This window comes from Labrus mixtus, chromosome 8, assembly GCF_963584025.1.
Source record: "Labrus mixtus chromosome 8, fLabMix1.1, whole genome shotgun sequence".
Classification (NCBI taxonomy): domain Eukaryota; kingdom Metazoa; phylum Chordata; class Actinopteri; order Labriformes; family Labridae; genus Labrus; species Labrus mixtus.
The window spans coordinates 28280945-28301351 of record NC_083619.1 but is presented as its reverse complement, the minus strand read 5'-3'; the positions used below and the strand labels follow the sequence as shown (position 1 = coordinate 28301351).

The window sequence follows — 20407 nt, the reverse complement described above, 5'->3', positions numbered from 1 at the left end:
AGAAATGTTTTTTATCCACACATTTCCATTTTCTTCAGGTTTTCTCCCTTTGCTTTTGCACAGTGACCTGCTCTCCTTAATTCTTTCCTGGCCCTGTGTTGACCCTGTGAAATGGTTTCCCGTACAGTGAAGGCATTTTCTTTTTCAATGTTGCAGTCATCAGAGTCAGAATCAGCTTTATTGGCCAGGTGTGCTTAAACACACATGGAATTTTACTTTGGTAAACTGTGCTCTCTTTGTACAAAGGTATAATATTAAATATCAACAATAAACACAAAAATAAACAAATAAGCAAAGACTAATATGTACATCATAACATTCCTTATCTCCACATTTTGAACACTTCCTGGTTCTTCTGCAAACAGCAGCGACATGCCCGTATTCAGTAGGGCTCTCTCATACGGCCTTACTCTGTAACAATCAATTTATTGGCAATTGAGGATTTAATTTCTTATATTCTATCAGAGGCATTTCATTTTTCTTAACTATAGAACTACAACTATGTACAACTACATACACAGGAGGTAAAAAAACTAAAGTAACTTAATCAGGGTTTCAAAAATGTTTTCTCTGCGTTTCTGTCCTCCAGTCTGTGTAATGATTTGATGTAGGGATCCATTTCCTATTTATATTGTTGTATTTTTTTGTATTTTTTGGTTAAATTGGCTTGACTTCACAAAAGAAAGATTCAACAGGCCTGCTCCGACCTCCACCTCCCATTTTTCTGTTGTGACATAACAAAGAGTAAGGTCTTTCTGCTCTTTTGTAAAGCATCTCGAAATAAAATTTGCTATGAATTGGGGCTTTACAAATAATGATTGTCACCCACCTGGGGGAGGGGCTACTGCCCTTTGTGATGTCATGAAGGGAAAATCTCCAAACGGCCTGTTTGAGCACACATTTTCTGAAAAGTGGAGCAGGCAGAAGACGGAGAGGATGGACTTTTCTCATGATTGGGGGGTTTGTAGACAGACTAGAGACACATGTTAGAGTTAGAACAACATGGAGAAGAGGATTGTTGTTTAGTATGTACCCTCTAATGCATGAAAGAATCGCTGTTACATGGTGGAATTATCCTTTTTTATCTGCTGGTATCTCGCTTCTTTGAAGCCCTGTCCTCCTCCATTGCAGTGAGTGTGTCTGTCAGTGGGCGTGTCTGTATAAGTGTGTCTGTATGAATGTGTCTGTATGAATGTGTCTGTATAAGTGTGTCTGTATGAATGTGTCTGTATGAGTGTGTCTGTATGAATGTGTCTGTATGAATGTGTCTGTATGAATGTGTCTGTATGAGTGTGTCTGTATGAGTGTGTCTGTATGAGTGTGTCTGTATGAATGTGTCTGTATGAATGTGTCTGTATGAATGTGTCTGTATAAGTGTGTCTGTATGAATGTGTCTGTATAAGTGTGTCTGTATGAATGTGTCTGTATGAATGTGTCTGTATAAGTGTGTCTGTATGAGTGTGTCTGTATGAATGTGTCTGTATGAGTGTGTCTGTGTGAATGTGTCTGTATAAGTGTGTCTGTATGAATGTGTCTGTATGAGTGTGTCTGTATGAGTGTGTCTGTATGAGTGTGTCTGTGTGAATGTGTCTGTATGAATGTGTCTGTATAAGTGTGTCTGTGTGAATGTGTCTGTATGAATGTGTCTGTATGAGTGTGTCTGTATAAGTGTGTCTGTATGAGTGTGTCTGTATGAGTGTGTCTGTGTGAATGTGTCTGTATGAATGTGTCTGTATAAGTGTGTCTGTATGAATGTGTCTGTATGAGTGTGTCTGTATGAGTGTGTCTGTATGAATGTGTCTGTATGAATGTGTCTGTATTAGTGTGTCTGTATGAGTGTGTCTGTATGAATGTGTCTGTATTAGTGTGTCTGTATGAATGTGTCTGTATGAGTGTGTCTGTATGAGTGTGTCTGTATAAGTGTGTCTGTATGAATGTGTCTGTATGAGTGTGTCTGTATGAGTGTGTCTGTATGAATGTGTCTGTATGAGTGTGTCTGTATGAATGTGTCTGTATGAATGTGTCTGTATGAGTGTGTCTGTGTGTCTGTGTGTCTGTATAAGTGTGTCTGTATGAGTGTGTCTGTATGAATGTGTCTGTATGAGTGTGTCTGTATGAATGTGTCTGTATGAATGTGTCTGTATAGTGTGTCTGTATGAGTGTGTCTGTGTGTCTGTGTGTCTGTATAAGTGTGTCTGTATGAGTGTGTCTGTATGAATGTGTCTGTATGAATGTGTCTGTATGAGTGTGTCTGTATGAGTGTGTCTGTATGAATGTGTCTGTATGAGTGTGTCTGTATGAATGTGTCTGTATGAATGTGTCTGTATGAGTGTGTCTGTATGAGTGTGTCTGTATGAATGTGTCTGTATGAATGTGTCTGTATGAATGTGTCTGTATGAGTGTGTCTGTATGAGTGTGTCTGTATGAATGTGTCTGTATAAGTGTGTCTGTATGAATGTGTCTGTATGAGTGTGTCTGTATGAGTGTGTCTGTATGAGTGTGTCTGTATGAATGTGTCTGTATGAGTGTGTCTGTATGAATGTGTCTGTATGAATGTGTCTGTATGAGTGTGTCTGTCAGTGGGCGTTAATTTATAAAGTAGCATACAGAGAGCGACCGTTACATGATTCAAATATTAAACCGTTCTAAAGGGGCTAAAATTGAAAACATATTTCTCAAATCCTCAGAATTTCTAACAGGCTGGGGGATGAAATCCAAAACTCAGTTTGTGTTTGTCTTTAACGGAGCCAATCCTCTCTGATATGAATTTAATGGGAACATTAATGGAAACATCTGCAGTATGATTCAACAGAATGGAGCGTCTAAAACTAACCTGTGACGCTCTCTCAAAGAATTTTAACCAGAACTTTTCATCTTAAAAAAAAAGAGGGATTTATTGTATTAGACTGGATTCGTAGTATGGTGTAGTTTGTGAAGTTAAAAAAACATTCACAGATTTATAAATATTGGAAATACTTTTATGATAGTAGTTAAAGTCAGGGTTGGTCATTTTCTCCAGATACACTTTTTAAGATTTTGGAGTAAATTGTCTTTAGGTCCTGACAGACATTAATAACTCAGGATCTCTGAAAAAGTAACAGAGAGAAAATCTGTCATCTGTAGCAGATGTTAGTCTGTAAAAACTTTCAATCAATCTTTATTTGTATAGCGCCAATTCATAACAAGTGTTATAAGATAAGATTTAAGATAAGATTTACTTTATTGATCTCCACAAGGGGAAATTTCAGTTTTTACACTCTGTTGTCATGCAGTTATGCTAGCTGGCAAAGGACAATCTAAGATATATAAAGAAAAAAAAGAAAATTGTCTTATTCTGATAAAATCAGTAACAGGGTTGAGTTGGTTTCAGTGACACACTCAATTTAGACTGAGAATATGAAAAATAGAAGAGAGCACTTAAATTTGGTCTAGCCATGGTGTTAGCATATAGCTTAAAGATGTCATTTCTGCTGAATCGTGTTGTTTCCTGTTCTTAGTCTTCTTCTGCATTGCTAACACCCTGTCTAGAAGAGGAGACTTATATAACCGCATAGCCCTAGGATTATCTGCCTAACATTCATTTCTAGAATCATTAGATTCAGTTAGCCCCCGGAGGCTCTCACCCCCGGAGAGGGATTAACTGCAACTCTCCTCACTCGGATGCTAGGTGTGTATGAGGTGTGTAGTAAAAGTCAGTAGAAGTGTGCCGTGGTGTGACTGCTCATGCTTACCTCCTGAGGTTCACGCCGTGTCCTGAAGAGAGGCTCGGGTCTTTGTGGTGTGAATGATTTCAGTCAGAAAAATGGTTTCAAAAATCTTCAGAAAATTTATTGAAAAAACTTCAAAAGATATTCCAAATGCAAATACAAAACAGTAAAAGTAAAAATATAAAAATGTAAAAAGTAAAATACAAATTTAAAAGCTTAAACTCGAGAGAGTAGACACTTAAAAGTCAGAGTGACGTGGAGCCCTTTAGAAGAACTAAAGCTTTTCCACAGCACTTTTATAGCCAAACTGTCTCTTTTCTCCAAGATTCTGTAAAACCTCAACAATGCAGATTAGCAGACGCGTGATACATCCGCAGGTGATACCAAGTTCATATGTGGTTTTAGCTTGAAGACCGTGAACCAGGCAGATTCGCAGGGCTTCTTCTCTATACCTTGGAGGATACTACGGCTTTGGTTGGAGGCACTTATGTGAGTCATGTGTTTCATAAATAAAAATGTTCTTCGTTTATTTGTTTGAATGGATAAAAATAGATGGTGAACCAAAGTAAACCGAGCCACACGGCCTCAGCAGGGTCAAACACCATTTAGAAGATTGTAGTGGGCAGAAGATACCGATGACACAGATCTCAAACTTTCAGAAATAAGAGAGCCATTTCAAGCTTCGTGCCCACATCCATCAGGCTCATGAATGGCTGATCCATTTGTTCATTTATTTTTAACACCACTCTTTTAACCTTTCATAACAATTGTCATGCTTTTAATACAGCCACTTGTATGTGTGCGTGTTCTTTTGTTTGTTTGTTTTTTTGTGCTGAGCTGTATGCGCACTGATGCTTTTTTTACACAACTGAAGTTCCTAATGGATAAATAAAGATATTTGAAATTGGGTCTTGCAGACTGCAGACAGATACTATTGGTCCAACTGGCAAACAAGACCTTGTGCAGATACGCTCTTGTGCAGAGCTACACATAGACAATGAATGGTCTTGACAGCAGCGCGTAGCCCCCACCGTGTCCTGTCTGAAAGTCCCTTTAGTCTTTTAGTTTTATTTTCAAAATATGTCTAAAACAAAAGGTGAGAGGAACTTGAGAAACAACAGATCAGTTTTAAACACTGACATTATAATGGTCGGATACAATGAGCTGTAGTTATTTTTTAAATAACGCCACAGCCCCTAAAACCCCAACAGCCCCCACAGCTGCCACAGCTGCCCCAGGCACAATAGCCAACCCAGCCCCCACCGCCACCGCAGCCCCCACCAACACCCCAGCCCCAACAGCCCCCAACACCGCAAGTCCACGACCAATCTTTGCGAGCACTGTAGGGCTCTTCTCTGCCTCTCTTCTAGCCTTCTCTTCCTGTTCTTCCTCCAGTGCTTTCATTTTCTCTTTTAGTTCTTTTTTCTTCGCTTCCTCCGCTTCCTTTAATACTTTCTCATGTTTTTCTTTTATTTTCCTCTCCAGTTCCTTCTTAAATTTGTACTTTTGCTTTTCATTCTCTTTCTGGATTCGCTGTTTCTCCTTCTTTGCGTCTTCCTTCGCTTCCATTATCCTTTGCTCAAATTTTTCCACTATTTTCCTCGTTAGTTCCTCCCTCTCTTTCCTCATTTGCTCTTCTTTCTCTTTGAGGATTCTTTGTTTCTCCTCTTCAATCGCCCTCTCTGCCTTCTGAAACATCTCAGTGGTGTAATGGTTTCCTGTGTTCTTTTCTGTTATTTTTCTGATCTTGTTGAGGAGCTCTCTCGTCTGAGATCTATCAGAGAGGTTGTTATCAAAGACGTGGTACTGGCCGTTACATTTAGTCACAAGCTTCTGCAGGCCTTCGCATTTCTTCAAGAACTCCTCGATAGGTTTCCCTTTGAGCAGGTCACCATGGGTAAAGAGAACCATGCTGTATTTGTTTGCTTCCTCTCCAAAGATTTTCTGAATCTTCTTCACTGTCTTCTTTTCTTCTTCTGTGAATCGGCACAGTTTGATGATAATCAGAAAGATATGGGGTCCAGGAGAAGCATAAGCCATACACTGGGAGATATTTCTACATGTTGTCTCTTCATCAGTATTGGTGTCAAACAGACCTGGAGTGTCGATGACAGAAACCTTCTGTCTATCCAGCTCACCATACGACTTAGCACACTGCTCGGTCACAGATTCAAAGGAGAAAACAGATTCAAAGCAGTTGTGTCCCAGGATGGTGTTTCCTGCTGCACTCTTCCCAGCTCCGGTCTTCCCCACCATCACGATCCGGATCTCTTCATTGTTGTACATGGTTGGTTCTGATTGGATGGAAAAAAAAAGAAAGAACAACTTTGATTATCCAAACCTGATGTTATACAATGATCCCGTTATTTTTGTTTTGTTTTTTTGAACAACCAGATTTTAGATTCAAGAAAAACTCACCTGATCAATTTAATCCTGTTGGATTAATTTTGAACAAACGGGCTCAGAGGATATTGTCTAGCTAGCTCTAAATGATTATTTTACTATTACTGAAAATATACTGAAAAATAGTTAACACTTTTTGTTTAACTTTACAAACTAACTCAACAGAGCAGCAACACACAGGATCTTCTAAATGTTTCAGGGTCACACTTTAAACCTAAAAAAATGAAATGTACCAAATTAAAATGCAAAGAAAGCCACTAGGGGTTTGTAGCATCGGTAACACTTTAAATTAAGGTCACAATAATCACCATTAGCCAGTTGCTTATTAGCATGTTCATTAGTAGCATACTGGCTGTCGTCATTGAGAGCTTTACAGTAGAATCCGATCAATAAATCTGTCAGCCGATCGGTACTGGCTAATTTTATCTCGGATATGCTGATATAACTAGGTTTATTCAATTTAAGTTTATTATTTATTTTTATATCGTTTTTTTAATAGTTGTTTATTTCCATAAATGCTTTTGTTCAACTGTAAAAAAAAAAAAAAAAAAACTTGTCTTCATTATAAATCTTTATGACAAGTGTTTTATAATGTGTGTATATCTATTTCTATCCATAAAGATTGAAGATAAATATAAGAAAGATATCGACCAGATATATCGGAAATGTTTTCTCCCTAAAAACGATATCGGCATCGGCCCCAAAAATACATATCAGTCGGGCTCTACTTTATAGTACCTTACTCTATATGACCATAGTTTATAGCTACTAGGCCATTAACTAAGAGTTTGCCCTCAGTACCCTCCTAAATACAGCTGATTAAGAGAAAGTTAAGAAGTTGTTGAATCAGATTCAGAATCAGCTTTATTTATATGCTTACACACACAAGGAATTTAACTGGTGAACTGTGCTCTCTTTGTACAAGTATAACATTAAATATCAACAATAAAGACAATAAGCAAAGACTGTACTGCCCTTTCTGCACGTTCCAATGTACAGGATTTGACAGCCAGATAACACTCAAACAAAAGTCCTCCAATAAAAACACAAGGCTTGTCTTTTCTTGATTTTACTTGAGTTCCTTTCGTTTTGTTTTGTTTTTGTAAAACTGCAATATTACAAAGAAAATAACAATATTTCAGTACAGATAACAAGCATACATTTACAAAGTATAAGCATTGTTATCTAATTCAAGCAACCACAGAAATGCATAAAAATGCTAATTCAACACAAAGCTACATGCTATCATAACCATGAGGAAAACAGTTAGCCACTACATTTAGCATTAGCTAAGAGCACATGAAAGACAAAAACAACTAAAAGTTTCTGACTTGAATTTTGTGTTCATATCTCAACATTTTTATAATGAACTGAACATAAAACTTACAGACAAATGATCTCCAAGGCAGAAGCTTAACAGAAAACCATTCAGCAGCAACATGCATCCTCTGTCTCTCTCTGTCCTTCTTACTGCAGCATGTGACTTAATGAACTAACTACCCACAATGACCAATAGATGGCAGTATAAACCATGAACTAATGTAAAAATGAAATGTTTTTAATCTTTTAAATCTAACTTTTTATGACCACTTTTATTGACTAACATTTTTAACTGAATTCAAATTACTGACTTCAAAATAAAGGCAGCACAAAGACTAATATGTACAAGGCTAAATAAGAAACAGTGCAGTTGTGTGTAGTGCAAAAAATGCTGAAGTGACATAATAATAAAAAATGCAGTTATGTGACAGATGGGTTCATTTACATGAGGTAGAGTTTTACAGTATTTACATGATAAGTGTGTGTAGATCGATAATTTAAATTAAATAATATATACGTATATGTACATTCACAGAGACAGGTTGGTTCAGGGTTATTTCACAGTGACAGGTCTGACACTCTGTGACTGTTTAGCGTTCATCAGAGTGACAGCCTGGGGGAAGAATCTGTAACGCCTACCAGAGGAGAGGCCCGGGACCGGATAAGTCCTGGATGGGGGGCAGGTCGACACCAATGATTTTTTCTGCAGTCCTTACAGTCTGTTGCAGTCTGTGTCTGTCTAGTTTGGTTGCAGATCCAAACCAGACAGTGATGGAGGTGCACAGAACAGACTGGATTATGGATGTGTAGAACATGATCAGCAGCTCCTGGGGCAGGTTGAACTACCTTATAAGGGCAAACTAAGCAACGCATATCAAGATCATAATTCCTGTTCAACAACTTCTTAACTTTCTCTCAATAAGCAGTAATTAGGAGGGTATTTGGGAAACCACTTAAGTTACACCTACACACTAAATTCTGTTATAATTTAAAAGCCAAACATAATTTGTGCCAGTGTATGAAGTCTTGAAAACCCCAACAGATACAAGGTTTAAGCTACGTACTAATAAAGCAGCTTTCTGTGATTACTGGTGTTATGATCATTGTGATAACAGCTGGGTGGAGCGAGGGCTAGTGTATGGATTCACTGCTTCCTTTTATTTAAATACAGATATTTATTAAATATGAATAATATTGGTATTTAACAATTAAATTTGACACTGACTCTGTGCTATTTGGTTATTGTTAACTGAGGGAACCCATCCAGGGTGGTGCCCCGTTGTCATTAATTCAGATTAATAGTTTTGGTAAGTAACATTAATACAAATTATTCATATTAATTTAATAGCAAAGTTGACTACATTAAAACCCAAACATAATTTGTGCCCACGTATGAGGTCTTCAAAATGCCAACAGATACAAGGTGTATGTTACCTTGTATATTAAATGTACTGACTTACCTTTACTGACAGCCATATTTGGGTGTTGGAGAGAGAAGCTGATGTGTTTCTAAGCTGAAGAAGAAAAGTGTTTAGTCTGTCAGTGGAAACACTTCCTTATAACTGCACGGAGCCTCACTCTGTTCACCCCTCCCTGTAGCATTTACACGTTTCCTCGAAATGAACAAAGAGGAGGTGAAACCAAACTGCCTTAGCCCTCCCCTTATTGGACATGACAACATGATCTTATGCGAAGATAAACACAAAAGTTTAATAAACAGATAATAAAATATCATATGATATTACCGTAAAATCTGGTGTATAAGACGCACTTTTAATACCTATTTTTTCGTCTTAAAAGTTGGCTGCGTCTTATACACCGGTGCGACCAATATACCAGTACAAAATACTGAAACATGCACCGTCATTACAGCGGGTTCAGCAGCCACTATCACTGTAACCTGACGTGATTAAAACACATCCCCATTCATTGTGTATTGAAAGCTGAGTGAACGCTGTGCTGGAAAAGAGTTTGGCGTTGTGCATGACTTTGGCGCACTCTGGAAACATCTCAAGTTCCTCAAATCTGACGGTAAACCCATCTTACACCACCACAAGGTAGCTGCCCTGTTGGAAGCCATTTTGTTACCTTCCAGCATTGTTGTTTGCAAATGTGCTGCTCACACCTCCTCCTGTGACCAAGTTTCTCTGGGTAATGCTCGTGCAGATGCAGCTGCAAAAGCTGCGGCTGCCTCTCCACCACAAATTTCCTGTTTGCACTCTGACTCAGCCACTCCTTCCCCCACAGCGTCCCTGTCTGCTCTACTTCAGTTTTCTCTGAATACTTGTAAAACAAACTGCATCATCCAAATGTGCTTTAATGTGATTTTTTGCTTCTTCATTTTAATAAAATATTGTCGCCGAGTCTGTAGTTTTATTTGTGAACAAAGAGAGACGTGAGACTAGAATTCAGGTTGATCAAGAGGATTCAATAAATTCAGAAAGTCAAAGTCAACTTTATTGTCAATTTCAAAATATGCCAGACATACAGTGGAATCGAAATTGCATTTGTCTCCGTCCCACGGTGCAATACAATCAAAATAAGGTAAAATAAGATAAAATAAAATAAGGTAATATAAGATAAATAATATTTACAGTAATAAATTCTAAATAGTGCAAAAGGTACAAAACAAAATGGTAAATAAAATAAAATTTAAAGAAAAAGTAAAGTTGAAATGTGCAATAAATTACAAGTTTCACAGAGCAAAGAAACAAAAAACTTTTTTTTAATGTGTTTTGTTTTTTAATCGTATATATTTACTTTAAAGTTGAAATTCATACCATAACATATTTTAGACTCTTTAATGTCAGAAGTAGATATGATAATGGGGACAGTAAGGGGTTAATAAATGATCCTCTATAATGAATATAATCACTCCTCCTCGTTTCATCATTACAGTTGTTAATATTTGACTGATCAGTCTATTATCACACTGAGCTGTTACTGCTAATACTTCACATACTTTTACCATTATTACTGACACTGTAGCTTTAAATCTATTTTATTCATTGTTGTTGTTGCTCTGTTTGTCTCTCTCCTTCTTCCTGAATCTCCCTCTATCCAACTTTCCAGCTGGGACACAGTTTCATCATGAGTCTGGATCTGCTCGAGGTTTCTGCCTCTTGAAGGGGGCATATTATGAAAAATCCACTTGGGTAACCTGAGAGTCTACTGACCCACAAAATGTGAAATAAACCCATCCAGTCCTTTGATTGTGGTCTGCATAAGTCTTACAACACAGAGAAAAATTCTCCGTTTCAGATTTGCTCTCCTTGTGACATCACAAGTTGGATTCAGGTAAAACAATACCCTCCCCTGGTATCTCTACCCACACGGAGCGTTCTGAGAGAGCTGGTTTATACAGGGTCACAAACCTCCTCTGGTGCTTGATTCATGTTTTATTTTGACCAAAGCACAGCACAGATGGTGTCGTTTATGTTTAGAGAAATATCTTAGAATACGGTGAATGAAAAATAAACTCTTGTATTTTCTTCGGGATCAGTGAAAGAATTCCTGGAGCTGCGTGTGAGACAAACCATAAAGGAGATGTGTCAGGAGACGTTGATGCTTTTGATGATCGTGACGACATATATGGATTTAATAAAATGTGCTTTGCCTCTGTGCACTTCCTGTCAGCACCTGTGTGTCCGATCGGACTTAAAGCCGTTCATTATCTCTTACTGACATTGTTTCCTCCTCTTGATCCTCGTTTGTGTTGTTCTTACTCTCTGATGTACGTCATTTCAACAAAAGTGTATTTCTACCAAAAGCACGTAGTTTCTTTTCTTTTCTTTTTTTTTTAAATACAAAGTGTACTGGTTGTGTACTCACCATTGTGTTGTGATGAACCAGGTATAAAAACTCACTTTTGGCACCAGCAGCCGTTTATTCTGATAATAACAGAAGAAAAATGAGCACGCTCACACAGACACTTTGGTGGTTAACAGCTTTAACATTCACACAGGGACAGGATAATGCAGACAGGCCAAACATTTAACATGTATATAAAATGTAGGTCTCTGTCACAGCCACTTCTTTGGTAGTAAGCTCCAGTATTTACTTAAACAGAGAGAAGAAAATCAAGCTAACTGTTGGTGAAGTCAGCTACACCACGACAACAAATGATGAAGCTAAAACTCAGCTGGAAAAGCATAAAAACGTGGAGAGTTGAAATAACTCAACTAAAACAAATCAATATCAACACAAAAGTCTTTGATAATTATTGTAAGAGGATCTCTGAAACATGGCACATTAATAAAACTTACTTTTACTCAGAAAAACAGACTTATTTCATCGTTTTTTAACGGAGCTCTTAATAAGTCAACTCACCACGGAGAGTGTAACCTGGCAACGGGGCACGGGGCTCATGACGCATGTCTGCAGGGGCCCCAGCAGAGGGCGCTCATGGTACTCACAAGTTAAAAGCTCACGGTCACAAATACATTACTGACAGTATTAACACCAATAAAATAGTCAAATAAGAACAAATTATGGCAAATGAAGGCAAGTGGAATCATTAATGTAGATTATTCACTAAATGATCCCTCTGTTAACTACAGGCCACCGTAACAGGTGTGTTTATTCTGATCAGTTCTACTAACCATTGTGTTATTGCTCTAATATATGCTTCTAATAAATGGTAAAAATGTATTTCTCTGTCTAGTACTAATCCTCCTCCATATTTTACACATTATTGTCACTGCATTTGTGCTCTAAAAAAAACCTTTCCAGTGTAAACACAAAGGGCTACTCTTGTATATTTTACAAAGACTTTTAAAAGCCATGTAACTAGTGTAGTAATTGCTTTTCCATTCACTTCTCTCCAGTTGACTCATTCACACTCAACAGATAGAGTCTATAACTGAGAGAGGGCTGTTTGTAAAATAGTGGTAATATTGTAAAATAACACCGGGCTGCAGCTTCATGGTAGACTATTTATTAAAACCACATATTAGAACAATGACACAATGGTTAAAAGAATACACACAAGCTTTTTTAACCGGGTTAATGTTTCCACTTGCAATCATTTACCATACTTTGTTCTTACTTTACTATTTTAATCGTGTTAATACTGTCAGTAATGTATTTGTGACCATGAGCTTTCAGTTCTATCTTCAGCTTTCTCTATGTTTGTTAGAAATTGTCTGTCTGAATGGGAAATGCTTTTTGCAGCTATGAAACCAGACAGTGACTTTCTCCTTTTTTCTCCTTGCTTTCAAGAATGTTAGTTTAACAAGCTGGGGCCGAATCCAGATGTTTTTCCCTGGCGCCCCAAATTGCAGCGGTGAAATCAAATTGTGCACATACATGATCAATCAATCGGACATTATTTGTATGGCGCTAATTCATAATAAATGTGATCTCAAGACACTTCACAGAAAGAGCAGATTAAGACCTTACTCTTTGTTAAATTATGTTACAAAGACCCAACATTAATCCACCATGAGCATTAAGCAACATTTAGCAAAGTTACAGTGGAGAGGAAAAACTTAGCCCTAACCCTAAACCTGACCCACCTCGAGCAGATCCAGACTCATGATGAAACTGTGTCCGGGTTGGAAAGTGGGATAGAGGGAGATTCAGGAAGAAGGAGAGAGACAAACAGAGCAACAACAACAACAACAATGAATAAAATAGATTTAAAGCTACGGTGTCAGTAATAATGGTAAAAGTATGTGAAGTATTAGCAGTAACAGCTCAGTGTGATAATAGACTGATCAGTCAAATATTAACAACTGTAATGATGAAACGAGGAGGACTGATTATATTCATTATAGAGGATAATTTATTAACCCCTTACTGTCCCCATTATCATATCTACTTCTGACATTAAAGAGTCTATGTTATGGTATGATTTTCAACTTTATGGACTAAATATATACGATTAAAAAACAAAAACTGTTTTTGTTTCTTTGCTCTGTGAAACTTGTAATTTATTGAATCCTCTTGATCAACCTGAATTCTAGTCTCACGTCTGTCTTTGTTCACAAATAAAACTACAGACTCTTCTACAACATTTTATTAAAATGAAGAAGCAAAAATCACATTAAAGCACATTTGGATGATGCAGTTTGTTTTACAAGTATTCAGATAAAATTGAAGGACTTTTCTAACATAGAAGCCAACCTGAAACATCTGACACTGAAAACAAATCCTCTCAGCTGTGATTCAATCTTTCTTGAAAAGACGAGTTTCATTACATGAAAGTACATTTGATTGTCAAAAACATTATTACAGACTTTAAAGCTTTCATACTTAAGATCACAAGGAAATCAAACCCCAATTTAAATTATATAATTTATCAGCGTCTGATAAACGAAATGCAGCATTGAAAAACACTGTCACACACATGCGCACATTTTCATTATTTAGATCCATGCAGTAAAATGCTGTATAATCTGAACCCTTTCTATTGCTGCAGTTTCAAATTACAAATATTTGCAGGTGGAAGACTGAGGGACTTTTAATGTGAAACAGTCACAGGAAGATAATGATTTAGTTTATTACTTTTGTGCTCAAAATCTGTTTCAAACTAAAGGCAAGAGTAATTTGAGAAACAACAGATCAGTTTTAAACACTGACAATATAATGTACATTAGGTCGGATACAATGAGCTGTAGTTATTCAAAGAAAATTTGAAATAACCTCCATAGCCTCCATAGCCTCCATAGCCTCCATAGCCTCCACATCATTCACAGCATCCAGATCCTCCACAGCATTCACAGCATCCAGATCCTCCACATCATTCACAGCATCCAGATCCTCCACATCATTCACAGCATCCAGATCCTCCACATCATTCATAGCATCCAGATCCTCCACAGCATTCACAGCATCCAGATCCTCCACAGCCTCCGCAGCCTCCGCAGCCTCCGCAGCCTCCATAGCAGCCTTCATAGCAGCTTTCAGAGCAGCCTCCACAGCCGCAGCAGCCGCAGCAGCCACAGCAGCATCAGCAGCCGCAGCCTTCACAGCAGTCTTCACAGCCTTCGCAGCATTCACAAATCCACCAACGAACTTTGAGAGCACTGAAGGGCTCTCTTCCAGCCTCCTCTCCCTGTTCTCCAGTGCTTTCATTTTCTCTTTTGGTTATTTTTTCATCGCTTCCTGTAATTCTTTCTCATATTTGGGAAAAAAAAGAAAGAACAACTTTGATTATCCAAACCTGATCTTATACAATTATCTCGTTATTTTTGTTTTGTTTTTTTGAACAACCAGATATCAGATTCAAGAAAAACTCATCTGATAACTTTAATCCTGTTGTATTAACTTTGAACAAACGGGCTCAGAGGATATTGTCTAGCTAGCTCTAAATGATTATTTTACTATTTCTACTGAAAAATAGTTAACATTTTTTGTTTAACTTTACAAACTTTACAAACTAACTCAACAGAGCAGCAACACACATGATCTTCTAAATGTTTCAGGGTCACACTTTAAACTTGAAAAGGAAATGTACCAGATTAAAATGCAAAGAAAGCCACTAGGGGTTTGCATTGGTAACACTTTAAATTAAGGTCACAATAATCACCATTAGCCAGTTGCTTATTAGCATGTTCATTAGTAGCATACTGGCTGTCATCATTGAGAGCTTTATAGTAGAATCGGCTGATCGGCATCTGCCCCAAAAATACATATCAGTCGGGCTCTACTTTATAATACCTTACTCTATATGACCATAGTTTATAGCTACTAGGCCATTAACTAAGAGTTTGCCCTCAGTGCCCTCCTATATACAGCTGATTAAGAGAAAGTTAAGAAGTTGTTGAATCAGAATCAGAATCAGCTTTATTTATATGCTTACACACACAAGGAATTTAACTGGTGAACTGTGCTCTCTTTGTACAAGTATAACATTAAATATCAACAATAAACACAATAAGCAAAGACTAATATGTACAAGGCTAAATAAGAAACAGTGCAGTTGTGTGTAGTGCAAAAAATGCTGAAGTGACATAATAATAAAAAATGCAGTTATGTAACAGATGGGTTCATTTACATGAGGTAGAGTTTTACAGTATTTACATGATAAGTGTGTGTAGATCGATAATTTAAATTAAATAATATATACGTATATGTACATTCACAGAGACAGGTTGGTTCAGGGTTATTTCACAGTGACAGGTCTGACACTCTGTGACTGTTTAGCGTTCATCAGAGTGACAGCCTGGGGGAAGAATCTGTAACGCCTAGCGGAGGGGAGGAGTTTGAAAAGTTTGTGTCCGGGGTGTGAGGAGTCTGCTACCTGCCCGTTTCCCAGCCCAGGACCGGTATAAGTCCTGGATGGGGGGCAGGTCGACACCATTGATTTTTTCTGCATTCCTGATCGTCTGTTGCAGTCTGTGTCTGTCCAGTTTGGTTGCAGATCCAAACCAGACAGTGATGGAGGTGCACAGAACAGACTGGATTATGGATGTGTAGAACATGATCAGCAGCTCCTGGGGCAGGTTGAACTACCTTATAAGGGCAAACTAAGCAACGCATATCAAGATCATAATTCCTATTCAACAACTTCTTAACTTTCTCTCAATAAGCAGTAATTAGGAGGGTATTTGGGAAACCACTTAAGTTACACCTACACACTAAATTCTGTTATAATTTAAAAGCCAAACATAATTTGTGCCAGTGTATGAGGTCTTGAAAACCCCAGCAGATACAAGGTTTAAGCTACTTACTAATAAAGCAGCTTTCTGTGATTACTGGTGTTATGATCATTGTGATAACAGCTGGGTGGAGCCAGGGCTAGTGTATGGATTCACTGCTTCCTTTTATTTAAATACAGATATTTATTAAATATGAATAATATTGGTATTTAACAATTAAATTTGAAACTGACTCTGTGCTATTTGGTTATTGTTAACTGAGGGAACCCATCCAGGGTGGTGCCCCGTTGTTATTAATTCAGATTAATAGTTTTGGTAAGTGATATTAATACAAATTATTCATATTAATTTAATAGCGCAGTTGACTACATTAAAACCCAAACATAATTTGTGCCCACGTATGAGGTCTTCAAAATGCCAACAGATACAAGGTGCATGTTACCTTGTAAATTAAATGTACTGACTTACCTTTATTGGCAGCCATATTTGGGTGTTGGAGAGAGTAGCTGGTGTGTTTCTAAGCTGAAGAAGGAAAGTTTTTAGTCTGTCAGTGGAAACACTTCCTTATAACTGCACGGAGCCTCACCCTGTTCACCCCTCCCAGCAGCAATAAAGTGACTACTTTTCCCCGAAATGGATAAAGTCAGAGTGAAACCAAACTGCCTTTATAGCCCTGACCTAACTGGGTCATATCCCAAAGTTCAGACTGAGTTATGTTTCTATTTTTTTATTATTTTACTTCTTTCATGTTTTCTTTGAGTTACTGACTTCTCTCTCTATTCAGCGAGTAACCTAATGTGTCTTTCACATGTTTCACAGTCCTCCCCAACCCAATCAGCAATTTCTGTTGTTGACAAATGAAGCCGATGTGGCAGAGCAAAGTCCTGTAGTTCGTGGAGGGTCCTCTTGAGGCATGCAAACTGTCAAACTGTCATTTATTTGTATCCTGTAACACAATTGTAGAATTGAATCAGTGTACAGTAAGAACTTTTCGTGTTCTATGTGATGTTCCACTCTTGGTTATGGGAGGCTTTTATTGTGGTAGCAAACATCAGCCTGCACCGCCCGTCAGTTATCATATGTTTAGGCGTTGGTGCTCAACTTTATTCACCCCAAACAAAGTCCAGAATGAAATAAATGAGAATCATTAACCGTAACATGACGGAGTTTACCATGAGTCAACTTTTATTACAGAGTGCACCGCTACCTGAAACACTATGATAGAGGAACGCACGTAGACACAACAGGTGATACGACCATAGGATAAAACACAACACCTTACAGAGCAACGCAACATAAATCACCTTTAAATTGGACCGTTTGACGACACTCTTCTTGTTATATTAGCGTAACAAGCTCTCACTAGCTTACTATGTTACATTTATAGACTGAGAGGGTGAAAGTTTTTAAGTAGAGAAGTTCTGAACACATTTAAAGAAGCTTTCTTGTACTTTACTTCTCTATTTGCTGTCAACACTCAGGATACAGAATTTAGTTTAAATAAAATATGTATTTATAAATAATAAATTATCAAAAAACAAGATGTAACAAATTAATGAGTACAGGGCTAATGTAAGGTTAGACTCTTGGAGCTCGTGGAGAATTAATTAAACACACGACACAGAATGTTGGTAACCGGTTTTGTATTTCACAAATTTCTATTTTTAACAAATAATAAAAAACACTTGAAATTAGAAGGAAAACCCCACAATTACATAAAAGAAAACAGGCCTTCAATTCACAATTTCCTACGGCCATCTTTTACCCTCCATACAGCATATTCACATAAATCAATGCACCAAACACATTACACGTGTTACATCACATTAAAGCACATTTGGATGATGCAGTTTGCTTTACAAGTATTCGGAGAAAATTGAAGGACTTTTCTAAGATAAAAGCCAATCAATCATAGCCTCAAATCAACTTTCCATCAAAGTTATTAAGTCCCTTTTTGTTTTCTTCCTCAAATCCCCACTTAGTTAAATCAGTGATACTGCGTTTCAACGCCAACTCTAACATAAGAAGTTCACCATTTCAACTTAGAAACAATACATAACAGTGTTATTATTTACGTTGTCACGTCAGTATCATTGTCGTAATTATATCCTTTGCCTATTTACTCCCTTTATATATCTTTTGTTCACCTTTTTTCTTTATTAAACTTCACATGTAAAATTTCAGTACTTTGTCTGTGTAATTTTATGGTTTTAACTGCTTGAGAATTTACCCCAATGATATGAGACAGATTTATAAATTAATTAATTAACTAAGGTTAGTTAATTTATGCTCATTCTTTGAGCTGGTGACCCGAGTTATATTAGAAGTAGAATAATATGGGGGGGACTTCCGGATGCAGCCGAGGAGTGTGGACGGGTATCTGTGAGCTCCCGGTGGTACACCCTGGCAACTGCATTTATCCTGCTAACTCTTTCGTAACTTGAAGAACTAATTGAAACACGGGACATTTAGAATATCTCTGTATGGAAAAATACAACTTTCGGCATAAGAATAGAAGTAAAACTGCAGGTTCGAGCTCTCAGCAACCGCACGTTTTAGCAAGAAACATGGTGGACGGGGAAAAGGAAGACATCACCAAACTCCTCGAAGCTCTCCGGGAAACTAATGAAGACTTAACCAAACATATCGACAAGAAAACAGCCGACATCCAAGCTGCACTTACCAAAATTGAATCATCACTCTCCATGCTATCAGAGCAGGTGGAGGAGATGGAGACACGAGTAGCTGCTAACGAGGATGACATTAAGGACGTGGACGGCCGCGTGGGCAAGTTGGAGAAAATAATAACACAACTTAAAGACAAAACTGATGATCTGGAAAATCGTAGCAGAAGACCAAACATCAGTATCCTGAATATCCCGGAACGGGCAGAAGGTCGAGATGCGGTTGGGTTTCTGGAACGGCTCATACCACAACTGTTGGGTAACGACAACTTCACCTCGGCCATAACTTTGGAGAGGGCGCACCGCATTGGGAAAACTTCTGACAGACCACGGGCCCTCATCGCCAAATTTCTGAACTTCCGAGAAAAGGAGAAAGTAATCCGACTTGCCAGAAACAAAGGAGAGATCACATATGACAACAAGAGGATATCCTTTTTCCCAGATTACAGCGCAGAGCTGCAGCGCAGGAGAGACGAATTTCTGGCCACAAAGAAAAAGCTGCGAGAGATGGACATCGAGTACGAACTGCTTTACCCCGCTAAACTCCGTATCAAGCACGAAGGATCTGTCAAGTTTTTCTTCACTCCGGCCGAGGCAGAACGATTCGTAAAGGAGCTGTCAAGTGAGTAGTATTGACTAAAATGACTGTTGTGCAACGCTCACATTAGAGACTCACGAAAAGAGCCGTGTTTCACTGTCAAAAAGAGACAGACAGATTGAGAGAGGTTGATGTTTGATAATACTTTGAATATTTACAGCCTAAAGCTTTTTGTTCATTTTACAGTGCCGAGGTGCCTAAAAACATAGATTTCCCTTATCAAGAACAATTTAGTTTAGCACTACAACTTATAATTTATGTATATAAATGGTTTAAAGGGTATATCTATATTTTGGATACATTATTTTTCCATAATGGTTAGACTACCTGTTGTTAAAAATGTCTCTACGTTCAGACTGTTATAAGTAGCCTAAGTTTAGTGTTTACCAAAGCAGTTCAAAGTCAAAGTCAAAGTCAAAGTCAACTTTATTGTCAATTTCAAAATATGCCAGACATACAGTGGAATCGAAATTGCGTTTGTCTCCGACCCGTGGTGCAATACAACCAAAATAAGGTAAAATAGATAAAATAAACTGAGGTAAAAATAAGATAAATAATATTTACAGTAATAAATTCTAAATTGTGCAAAATGGTAAATAAAATAAATAAAAGACAATTTTAAGAAAAAGTAAACTTGTGCAATATGTGCAGTGTGCATTAAACGGATTGATAATTAGTTATTATTCCAGAGTTCTTGGTGGCAAACGGGAGGGGGTTTCAACATCCAGTGTTCGTGGGGGCAGAGGGGGGGGAAGGAAGAGAGGGGAGAGAGTTAAGCTTCCTGACAGCTTGGTGGAAGAAGCTGTTTCCCAGTCTGGTGGAGCCGGCCTGCAGATGGCCGATGGCAGATGGCCGTCTCCCCGATGGCAGGAGGCTGAAGAGGCTGTGTGAGGGGTGGGTGGGGTCACGCACAATGCTGGTTGCTTTGCGGGTGAGGCGGGTACTGTAGAGGTCCAGAAGAGAGGGGAGTTTTAAAGAAATCAATAAAGCAATGACCCATTTTCTATGGCAAAAGAAAACTCCTAGAGTTAAACTAATGGCTTTACAAGCCCCATACTCAAAGGGTGGACTAAATCTTCCAAACTTTAGGAA

The 20407-nt window shown here is 38.0% G+C and overlaps 1 protein-coding gene and 1 long non-coding RNA gene across 3 annotated transcripts in view; both read right to left on the bottom strand.

Moving 5' to 3' along the window:
* Positions 1-3806: 3806 nt before the first annotated feature.
* The window catches only part of LOC132978399 (GTPase IMAP family member 7-like), a 35223-nt gene continuing 18622 nt past the window's right edge, over positions 3807-20407 (bottom strand). For both annotated transcript variants that reach the window (XM_061043603.1, XM_061043604.1), the window contains exon 3: positions 3807-6001. In XM_061043603.1, coding sequence (XP_060899586.1) covers positions 4878-6001 — 1124 coding nt within the window. In that variant the 3' untranslated portion in view covers positions 3807-4877. The remainder of the gene's footprint in view (positions 6002-20407) is intronic.
* Positions 9838-11874, bottom strand: LOC132978433 (uncharacterized). Its single transcript, XR_009673909.1, has 2 exons — positions 11262-11874; positions 9838-10949 (listed from the first exon to the last, which is right to left on the bottom strand). It is a non-coding gene; the product is annotated as an uncharacterized LOC132978433 (long non-coding RNA).